The sequence below is a fragment of the Plasmodium reichenowi genome, chromosome 14, assembly GCF_001601855.1.
Source record: "Plasmodium reichenowi strain SY57 chromosome 14, whole genome shotgun sequence".
Lineage (NCBI taxonomy): Eukaryota > Apicomplexa > Aconoidasida > Haemosporida > Plasmodiidae > Plasmodium > Plasmodium reichenowi.
In genome coordinates, this window is record NC_033659.1 from 2,801,076 (window position 1) to 2,813,934 (window position 12,859).

At 20.9% G+C, this 12,859-nt stretch overlaps 2 protein-coding genes across 2 annotated transcripts; both read left to right on the top strand.

Moving 5' to 3' along the window:
* Window positions 1-260: 260 nt before the first annotated feature.
* On the top strand, window positions 261-10,870 carry PRSY57_1468800 (biotin carboxylase subunit of acetyl CoA carboxylase, putative; the record flags this gene model as incomplete). Its single annotated transcript, XM_020115369.1, has 3 exons — window positions 261-10,052; window positions 10,254-10,471; window positions 10,618-10,870. 3 exons carry the CDS (start codon window positions 261-263, stop codon window positions 10,868-10,870), a joined length of 10,263 nt encoding a protein of 3,420 aa, XP_019970026.1.
* A 1,297-nt stretch (window positions 10,871-12,167) lies between these two features.
* Window positions 12,168-12,785, top strand: PRSY57_1468900 (mediator of RNA polymerase II transcription subunit 6, putative; the record flags this gene model as incomplete). Its single annotated transcript, XM_012910285.2, has 1 exon — window positions 12,168-12,785. One exon carries the CDS (start codon window positions 12,168-12,170, stop codon window positions 12,783-12,785), a length of 618 nt encoding a protein of 205 aa, XP_012765739.2.
* Between the last annotated feature and the right edge of the window lie 74 nt (window positions 12,786-12,859).

Genomic DNA, 12,859 nt, shown 5'->3' on the forward strand with positions numbered 1-12,859 from the left:
ATTAGATTATTTTTATGTTTCTATATTAATTTGTATGTCTTAAAATAAATTTATATTTTATATAAAATAAATAAGTACATATATATATATATATATATATATATTATATATATATTTGTATTTGTGTATAATTGTACACGTAGTTATATGCATATAAACATTTCAGATTATTTTCATAAATATATAAATAAAAAAAATCGAAATAATAAGAAAAAAAAAAAAAAAAAAAAAATAGATAATAAATGGAGTAAAATAAAAAAATGATTAATTTTTTTTTATCATTATTATTGTTTGTTCTATTTTTTGAAAATCTTGTAGTGTCTATAAAATATAGAAATATTCATTATATACACATGCCTAACAATGCTCATAATAAAAACTTTAATGAAAAAGAAAACAGAGAAATATATCATAATGTAAATATATCAGGAGGTAATACAATATATGACGAACCTAAAAATAAGTATATTACTTTGTTTTTATCTAATGGAAAAAAAATCCTACATTCCATTTTTCGAAATAATAATAATAATAATATAACCATATGTAATGAAAATACGGGGAAAAATTCAAACATCAACTTGAAAAATAATTCTGAGAACAATACTAAGAACAATTCTAAGAATTATTCTAGGGGTTCTTCATCGTGCTTAAATATACAGAATGTATCCAATACATATTATGATAAGAGAAGAATTAAAAAGGATATTATGAATAAGAAGGTTGAGGAAAATTTGATACATGATGAAAATAATATTATTAATAATAATATATGTTGTGATGAAAAACAAGATTTGAATAAAGAAATTCATGTAGATGAACAAAATGAAAAGAAATCAAACAGTACTTTAAATAATGAAAGTTTTATAAGTATATTATCGAATGATAATTCTGAAAAAAAAAAAGATATTGAAGAAAATAATAATTATTCTAATAATTTTTATCTGAATTCTTTAGAGGAAAACATAATATATCCTACCCAACATGTTGACTGTGATTATAATGGAAAATGGAAAAGTCATGTAGATGATATTTTAGAGAATGATTCCTACTATAGTAATATGAATGATAATAGTAATAAATCTTGTATAAGCGATTATGAGTTATTAAAAACGTCAATTTTATTGAATACAAAGGATGATTTTCCTCTATATGAAAATTCAAGTAAAAATATATTAACTACAAGTGGTAAAATAAACAAGAATAAAAACTTAAAAGAAAGAAAAAAGAAGAATTTAAATAGATTATTTTACACTTTAAAGTTAACAAATAATTTTTCATTTAAAAATAGTAAGAATAGAAGAAAATACGCAAATAGTTATAATAGTGTTTCCTCTACACATTCTCGTTATATCATGGATAATAAAGAATATATAATTTACCATAATAATAATAATAATAATAATAATAATAATTACAATAGTTATAGTAATAATAGTAATAATATGTATATTCAAGGTAATAAGAAAAAGTATAATAGACTATATTGTAAAAAAAGTGAGAATTCTCAAGAAAAGGATTATGATAAGGATATTAATTTAATTGCTTCAGATAAAATTAATAGTGAATTGTCACAAAGTGATTTAAAATATAATTCACAGATAATTAATATGCCTAATGACCATTTTAATATTATTACTTCTGATGAAAAAGAAAATATAAAAAAAAATGCATATAAAAATTATGTTAATTATATAAATGAAAGAAGATATGGTTATTTTGATTTATTAGAAAAAAAGAATGAAAAAATTATACGCAAATTATTAATAGCTAATAATGGCATGGCAGCCTTAAAATGTATATTATCCTTAAAAGATTGGTTATTTAAAAAATTTAATGATGAGAATTTAATTAAAATTATAGTTATGGCAACTGACGAAGATATTAAAAGTAATGCAAAATATATATCATTAGCAGATAAAGTAATAAAAGTTCCAGGAGGTAAAAATATCCATAATTATGCAAATGTTCCTTTAATTGTTGAGCTAGCCAAAAGTGAGAATGTTGATGCAGTATGGCCAGGATGGGGACATAGTTCAGAAAATCCGTTATTGTCTACTTTGTTAGAAAAAGAAAATATAATATTTATAGGTCCAACCGGTAATGTTATGGAAGCTTTAGGAGATAAAATATCTGCGAATATATTAGCTCAAAGTGTTGAAGTACCTGTGGTAAAATGGAGTGGAGATAATATAAGAATTGATAAGTTTGAGAACAATAAAATAAATGACGAACTATATAGTAATGCTACAATTCATTCATTAGATGATTGTATAAAAGAATGTAAGCGTATAGGTTTTCCTGTTATGATAAAAGCATCACAAGGTGGTGGTGGGAAAGGTATTCGAAAAGTGGAGAATGAATATGAAATAAAAAAAGCATATGAACAAGTACAAAATGAATTACCTAATTCTCCGATATTTTTGATGAAGGTTTGTAATAATGTAAGACATATTGAAATACAAGTTGTTGGTGATATGTATGGAAATGTGTGTTCTTTAAGTGGTCGTGATTGTACTACACAAAGAAGATTTCAAAAAATTTTTGAAGAAGGACCACCATCTGTTGTACCATATCCTATATTTAGAGAAATGGAAAAATCATCTATACGATTAACTAAAATGATTAAATATAGAGGTGCTGGAACTATTGAATATTTGTATGATCAAATAAATAAAAAATATTTTTTCTTAGAATTAAATCCAAGATTACAAGTAGAACATCCAGTTTCTGAAGGTATAACCAATTGTAATTTAATATCTATCCAATTACAAGTCGCTATGGGAATTCCCCTTCAAAATATAGATGATATTCGAAATTTATATCAAATTGATAAAATAGAAAAAATAAAAAAAGATGAACAAAAAAAAGAATTCGAATTAAATGATAATTTATGTAATGATAATATATATAAAGATAATATAAGTAATGATAATATATGTAAAGATAATATAAGTAATGATAATATATATAAAGATAATATAAGTAATGATAATATATATAAAGATAATATAAGTAATGATAATATATATAAAGATAATATAAGTAATGATAATATATATAAAGATAATATAAGTAATGATAATATATATAAAGATAATATAAGTAATGATAATATATATAAAGATAATATAAGTAATGATAATATATATCATACAGATAAGACAACAAATGAAAAAAATAATAAGAACTTGTTACATTATAATAATTATAGAAATCAAAATTTATGTAATAATAATTGGATCAAATGCTTATTAAATTATGATACAAATGAAAATGTTAATAGAAAGAATAATTTATTGAAAGAACACTTTGATTTTTATAATAATAAACCATATATTAAAAATCATGTTATTGCTGCAAGGATTACAGCAGAAAATAGTAACGATAGCTTTAAGCCTACGTCAGGTAATGTAAGAAGAATAAATTTTCAAAACTGGAAAGATGTGTGGGGATATTTTTCTATTAATGATGGTTTTGTACATGAGTTTTCAGATTCTCAAATCGGACATATTTTTGCTAAAGGAGAAACAAGAGAAGTAGCAAGAAAAAATTTAATTTTAGCATTAAGAAAGTTACATATTGATGGTGATATAAAAACTGGTACAAAATATTTAGCAAAGATTTTAGAATCTAAAGCATTTATTGACAATAATATTACAACAAATTGGCTAGATATAATAATAGAAAAGAAAAAACATGTATTTTATAATACATGTCATATAATATTATTATGTGCTACCATATTTAAACTATTAGTATATTTTATGAATGAGAAGGAAAAAGTGGAAGAAAATTTGGCTAGAGATGATATAGCTATAAAAAGAGATAAAAATTATGGAAATCTAATAAATAAAAATAATAACCATAATGGTAATATAAAGAATAATGCAGAACCTATGTGTAAAATGAAAAGTGCATATATATTTGATATGGTATTTCAAAATATAAAATATTCTTTTAAAGGATATAATACAGGGGAAAATTTATACAAATTAGAGATAAATGGACAAGAAATAGAAATATCTGCTGAATATGATAAAAATAATAATAAAGTATTTTCTACATTTAATAATCAAACTTATATATATGCATGTTCTGAAGATACCTTAGGTATACATATGCAGCTAGAGAAAGATAATATTTTCATACCTAACGTTAGGAATCCATATCATTTAATATCTAATACTAATGGGAAAATTGTTAAGTATTTAATAAATGATGGAGAAGAAGTTAAAAAAAATGACGATTATATTGAAGTGGAAGCTATGAAAATGATTATGACATTTAAATCAACTGAGAGTGGAATATTAAGACATAAATTGTCTGAAGGTACAATTATTAAAATAGGAGATTTATTAGGAATAATAGAAAAAAAAGATAATGATAAAAAACATATAAAACAAGATAATGAAATTCAATATTTTAATGGTCATTTAGATTTGTCAAATAAATATACATATGAATTGATAGATAATCGTAGAATATTTCCAAATATTTTGGATGATAATTATAATAAATCTTGTAATAATTCGTATGCCTTTACAGATAATATGTCTTTACAAAACTCTGAAGAACATTATTTCGTAAAAGATGAAAAAAAAAAAAAAAAAAAAAATATATCTTCCATTTTAAATAATAATATGGTAAGCATAAAAACTGTATCAAATGACGTAACAGATAATATAAATGTGTTAAGAGCTGAAACGTTGAGTGAAGAGGGTTTACAGGGCCAAATGGGTGATGTTCAAATGGGTGATGGTCAAATGGGTGATGGCCAAATGGGTGATGGTCAAATGGGTGATGGTCAAATGGGTGATGGCCAAATGGGTGATGGTCAAATGGGTGATGGCCAAATGGGTGATGTTCAAATGGGTGATGGTGATATGTGTGATGGTGATATGTGTGATGGTGAACATGTTGTGAAGAAAAATGATAAAGAACAGAATAAATCACATAAAAATTTAAAAGAAAATAATATGGATGAATGTACTTATGAAGATGATAATTGTATATATATGAAAGAAAATCAAAAGAAAAAATTATTTATGAAACAAAATAGAAAGAAAATATTTCGTTTATTTTCAAATGATAATGAAAAAATAACAACGGCTTTAAATTATTTAAATGATAAATTTCATTGTGTAAAAAATTATTTGTCAAATTTAAATTTTTCTAGTGCAAATTCTTTAACAGGTTCTAGTGATTCATGCTATCAAAATAATAAAAACAATAATAATAATGACAACAATAATTACAACAATAATTACAACAATAATTACAACAATAATTACAACAATAATTACAACAATAATTACAATAATAATAATAATAATAATAACAATAAGAAGAATAAGAAGAAAAATAATAGTGTGCAATACGATTATTCCAATTCTAAATATTCAAATGTTAATAGGATACATAGGAATGATAAACAACCATTTGATAAAAGTTATTTAATGAATAAAGTTAACAGTAATAATGTCAATGTGTTAAAGATGAAAAGTAAAAATAATAGTAGGTTCCCCTTGATTGAAAATTTAGAAAATAATATATCTACAGAAATTATGTCTTCTCGAAATACGTCTAATGAAAAAATATTACATAATAATGTATCAAAGGATAATACAATAACCGAACCAATTTTTAATAATAATTCTTCTGATGAGAGTAATATAAATAATATTACATTTTTTAATAATTTATCAAATAATGGTAGCATAAGAAAAAGAAACAATAATAATAATAATAGTAGTAGTAGCAATAATAATAATAATAATAATAAAAAAAATAATTTTATACATTCCTATTATATGGATTATAATAATGATAATATCTATTGGAATCATGTAAAGAATGGAAAAAGCAAATATTTTCTTGACATTCCAATTATGAAAAGAATAGAATTTTTGCTAAAGGGATATGAACAAGATTATGAAAAGTGTTTTGATGAATTAATAAACAAGAAAGATATTAAAAATGTATCAAATTGGTGTGCATATATAAACAATATAAATGACATATTAGATACATTCATACAATATAATATTTTATTTTCCAAAAAAGAATTTATTTCAGAACTAGATTTATATGATATATTATATAATAATATAAAGGATAAGAAAAAGCAATATGAAATTATACACGCATATACATACAACGATTTAAGTATAAAGTTTATAGAAGAAATATTAAAATATATATTAAATAATATAAATAATAATTTAGACTTAGATATAATTTTGGATAAGTTAAAAATATTATCAGAATTCAAAGGAAAAATCTTTAGAAATATAATTGTTTTATCAAGACATATTTTATTTTTATTAGAAGGATTAGAATTAATTGAATATATAAAAGTTGCATTAAATTATAATGATAATAAAAATATGAAGAATGGTAAGTTATCAGATGATATGTTACTTTTGTGTAATTATATGAAAAAGAATAATTTAGATTATTCAAAAATGATAGAATATAAAAATAATAAAAATGATATAGAAATTGTAAATATGTTTTTAAAAGGTCATAGTAGTAATATACATATGTTTGTTCCATCATTAATTAAATCAAATAAAAATTCTATGTTTTTAGAATTTTATTTAAATAATTTATATAAATATTGTAATATTAAATCTATATTGGTAACAAATAATATAATGAAATTTTCTATAAATAATTCAGAATATAATAATCTATTAATATGGAATGAAAATGATACTATTGATATAAATAAAATTCTTGAGTCAGATATGAAAATAAATAATGATACATATTTGAATACTGTTCATATAATAAATATAAATAATGATTTCTGTTTAGATCCTACTCATTCGCTTGAAGAAAATATAATAAATAAGATTTTACAAAAATGTAAAAAATTATATATATATAATTATGCAAATAATAAATATGGAGATATATATGAATGGAAAAATGAAGACATATCAAAAGGATTAGTAGGAAAATATAGTAAAGATGGAAGTATTAATAATATTTTACCTTTTGAAGAATATATATTTGGTAATGAAAAAGAAATATGGGAATATTATGAATTAAAAAATATTAATCAAGCGATATATGAAAAAACAAAGATATTTTTTGGTATATATAAAAATAATAAAAATGATAATAATATATGTAATAATGTTAATAATAATTATACATCTTTATTTGGACATCGTTTAATACATTTTAATAATATAAAAAACATATTAAATGAGAATACTAATTTTGAGGAACATAATTATCAAGATGATAAATTTATATTTAATAAAGATATACATAATATTCTTTTAGAATTAAAGGAATCATTAAATGATATAGCACGTGGAAGACTAAATACATTGGTAAGAGATAATAAAATAAGTAGTTATATAATATATCATATTATTCTTGATGATATGATGGATATTGAAACAATAAAAGAGGCATATAAGGTGTTCATGATTAAATATAATGAAATGATATTAGAAAATTATGTCAATAATATATTTATAAAAATATACCGTACTAATAAAAAGTCATGTACTCAAAATGCACATCAAATTCAATTGGAAAAAATGTTTAAGCTAAACGTGCTTTTAAATAAAAAAGATGTAAAGAAAGAAAGGCTTGATAAATATAATATGGAAGATGATAATAATAATAAAAAGGATAATAATAATAATAATAATAATAATAATGATGATGATAACAAATATAATTGTAATAATAATAATAATGATGATGATAACAAATATAATTGTAATAATAATAATAATAATAATGATAACAAATATAATTGTAATAATAATTATTATTATCATAATTCCCATTTTGTTGAAGAGATTAACCAATTTCCTTCTTTCCAAATTGATACCTTATATATGAAGAGAAAACGCGCTAGAGAAGTAGACACATTATATGCCTATGATTTTATTAATCTTATAAATATATCATTAAACAGATCCAATAAAAACAGAGAAAGTCATAATATAGGTAATTATATTAATAGTATTAAGGAGTTTAAACTAAAAAGTGATCTGATTTGTTCTAATAGTAATAGTGATAATTTAAAGAATCATGCAATGAATATTATAAAAAGTACACATATTCCTTTGGAAAAAAAACAAGAATACCTATTTGAACATTTTGACAATTTAAGTAATTATGAAATAAAAATAAGGAAGTCTTTATTCTTGTCTGATGAACTAGATATAGGACAAAACAAAAGGAGTGTGGTTGGTTTGTTGTTAAACATAAGAACCGATGAATATGAAGAAGGGAGAGATGTAATATTCATTATTAATGATATAAGTACACAAGGTGGATCATTTAGTATATTTGAAGATGAGCTATTTTATGGTGTTTCTAGTTATGCAAGAGAAAAGAAAATTCCACGTATATATATATCATGTAATTCTGGAGCTCGTATAGGATTATATAATTTTTTAAAGGATAAAATAAGAATTGAATGGAAAGACGAACAGAAAAAAGAATTAGGTTATAAATATATATATATAACACAAGATGTAAAAGAACAAATAGATAAAGAAGATATTATATTTTTAACTGAAATTATAGAAAATAATGAAAAAAGATATATTATTGATGCTATTGTTGGGAATTTAAAAAATCCAGTAGGTGTAGAGAATCTCAGAGGAAGTGGATTAATAGCAGGAGAAACTTCAAAAGCATATGAAGAAATTTTTACATTATCTTATGTTACTGGTCGCAGTGTTGGTATTGGAGCTTATTTAGTTAGACTTGGTAAAAGGACAATTCAAAAAAAAGGATCTTCCCTTTTGCTTACAGGTTTTAATGCTCTGAATAAAATATTAGGTGAAAATGTATATGTAAGTAATGAACAGTTAGGTGGCGTTAATATTATGATGAGAAATGGTATATCTCAAGTTCAGGTTGAAAGTGATCAAGAAGGTATGGATAAAATTATACAATGGTTATCTTATGTTCCCAGAACTAGTAATGATTATTATGATTTAATACAAAATATATATAAAGAAAAAAATAGAAATATTCTACAAAATAATAACTTTTTAATAACAAATAAGCAAAAGAGTATGAATAAATATAACAACCTTTTTATACATAATAATGAAAATGTAAGTAATGGTGTCGATATAAAGGATAACATAAGGAACCAGATAGATACAAATATAAATACGGAAACTAATATTAATGTGCAAAATTTAAATATTATAAAAAAAAATGGGATTAATACAAAATCAAAACAAGATGAAAATGTGTATGAAAAGAAAGATGAAGTAGAAGAAATATATAAAGATCAAAACACATATAGTACAAATAATAGCAAGGCCCTTAAACCAATTGATAATTCTAGGAGTTCATACAATTTTGAACTTTTACGTATAAATGATATGGATTACGATTATATAGATGATTCTAATATTATTGATTTGATCAAAGGTAATCAAGAAGAACAAGGTTTCTTAGATAAAAATACCTATTTTGAATATATGAATGAATGGGGAAAAGGTATTATAACTGGTAGAGGAAAATTAGGTTCTATACCTGTTGGATTTATTGCTGTTAATAAAAATTTAGTTACGCAATCTATTCCATGTGATCCAGCATTAAAAACAAATGCTCAAAAATTAATACAAGCTCCATGTGTTTTTTTTCCTGATAATTCTTTTAAAACAGCACAATCAATTGAAGATTTTAATAAGGAGAATTTGCCTTTATTTATTTTTGCAAATTGGAGAGGATTTTCAGGTGGATCTATGGATATGTTTTATGGTATCTTAAAATTTGGATCTATGATTGTAAATCAGCTAGTTAATTATAAACACCCCGTATTTGTATATATACCTATATCTGCTGAATTGAGAGGTGGATCATGGGTAGTTGTCGATGAAACCTTGAATAGCAAAATTATAGAAATGTATGCCGATGTCAATAGTAAAGGGGGAATATTAGAACCACCAGGAATTGTTGAAGTTAAGTTTAGATATCCTGATATTCGAAAATTAATGCACAGTACTGATACTACCATAATAGCTTTGGATGAAAAAATGGCTAGATGTGAAGTAAAAATGAGAAATAATAAAATATGATATAAAATATATTGCATAATCATTATATATATATATAAACATATGTATGTATTATTATATTATATATGTACAAAATTGTATTTTATTTTATTTTATATTATTTTATTTATTTATTTATTTATTTATTTATATATTTATTTATATATTTATTTATTTATTTTTTTTTTTTTTTAGAATGATGAAGAGAAGAACAATATAAAGAAAGATATAGAAATTAAGGAAAAAGAGTTGTTGCCATATTATTTACAAGTGTGTCATAAATATGCAGATTTACATGACATGTCTGCATGTATGAAAGCAAAGGGTGTAATTCGAAAAATTGTCCCATGGAATAAGGCACGTTCGTTTTTTTATTATCGTCTAATGAGGAGATTATTAATTAACATATTGAGGTAAATGTATATATATATATATATATATATATATATGTATATGTATATTAATTTATATGTTTATAGAATACATTATATTTGACACACATTTATATATATATATATATATGTATTTTTTTTTTTTTTTTTTTTTTTTAATTTATTAGTCGAAAGTATGACAACGCTTTAATCAAAAATGAAGAGATAGAAAATATTTTAAATGACCTTAATAATTCAGAAGATGATGATTATATTGTATGCAATAGAGTTTTTAATAATAATATTTTACGAAATTTAAAATACGATACCAAGGATATAATATATAACAAAACATTAAATGACTTTTTAAAAATTTTTAAAATGCTATCACAGGAAGAAAGGACAGAATTTCTAAATAAAATAAATTCTTATGAAAATTAATTTTTATTATCATATATGTATATGTTAATAATATTAGTTATATATAATTTTTTTTTTCTTTTCAATAGTTTTTAATATTTATAAAATATAAATATATATATGTATATATATTTAATCATGTGTTCATTAACTATTGTCTTTAGTAATTGAGTAAAATTACTATCATTTTATTAATTTCACAAATATATATCTTATAATATTTTATTTTTTTTCATATTTATATATAATTCGTTGAAATTTTTATTTTATTTATTATTCTTTTTTTAAATTAATGTGTAGCGTATATATGAATATAATATTTATGTATCCATTTTTTTTATATGTATTGTTGTTATATATATATATATATATATATATATATATATGTATGTATTTATTATTCTAAATTGAAGATTATATATATTTCCTATTGTTTATTGATAAATACTTAAAAAAAATATATGAATAATAATAAATAATTAGTTATAAGAATTTGTATGTTTATTTTATATATATTTATATTATTTTATATGTTTTTCTGTTCTGTTTTTTTTAATTTTTTTTTTACACATTATATTTATCATTCACAAACAAAACATATTATCAAAATAAATGTCCATGTATTATATATATATGATGGACATTTATTCTTTTTTTTTTTTCTAAAGATTCATTATAAAGTTTTTAATTGACAAATATATAATATGAAAATAAATTATGGTTAATTAATTTTATTAAGTGATGTTATTTTAAGAAAAAAAAAATAAACATACATATATATATATATATATATATATATATATATTCAGTATAATAATACAATATAATATAAATATATATTATATAAATTATAACTCTATATTTTTATGTTTAATCTTTTTTATTCCTTATTTTGACTGCTTTATATATATATATTTTTTTTTTTTTTTTTTTTTTTTTTTTTTTTTTTTTTAAAATTTTTCTTGTATTAATTATATACATATAATAAAAAATTTAATAGATGTTATTAAAAATATTATAAAATAAAAAGAAAATATTTTTTTTAGTTGAGGCTATTACAAAAGAAAAATATATAATTTTGTATATATTGTTAAAATAACTTATACATTATAAACGTATTATAAGATATTCAAATAATTTTCCGAAAGAAAGATATATATTTAATGCATACACATATATGTATAAAGGATGATATAAAAAATAAATATAGTACAAATTGTTCATATATATATATATAATTGTGTACTTTTATTTTATAATATTTTTATATATATATATTTTTTTAATATTTATTGGTTGGGCATTATTTTTGCTGATTATGGGAGATATAAATTATTACGAATCGAGATTAAGAAAGGATAACAAAATAGAGTATGTTGATAATATATTTTTATCAAAGTATATGTTAAATAATATAGAAAATGCTATGCAATATTTTTACACTTGCCCTTTTTATACATCAAGGAGTAAAATGTGCTTGAATGAAAAAATAAGAACAGGAAAAATTATAAATGATGATGATGAAGGATATATATTTAATATTGCATATGATAATTTGAACATTTTAAAAGAGAATGAACCAAGTGATATTGTATCTAAGCATATATATTATAATACGAATAGTATATTTCATGTATCTTTAAGTCAGAAGTATAGATTGAATAATATGAATTGTACTAAAGTTATTCAATTTTTCTGTATTGTTAATGGGAAAATATATAGTACTTTATCATTTGGTGAGTTGTTAACAAATAAAATAAATAATATTGTTAGAAATATTAATAATTTATTCGACTCAGTTAATAATATGACTAATTTCAATATATCGTCCAATTATTATTTTAAATCGAAGGATGAGAAATATACAGACGGTCTTAATGAAAAAGATAAACTGAATGATATGTATATAACAACGAGAAAAAGAAAAAAAAGATAAAGAAAAGAGATGGGGAAAATACAACGAAATTGTTAACAAATGAAGCCAAAAAATAAAAAAAAAAAAAAAAAAAA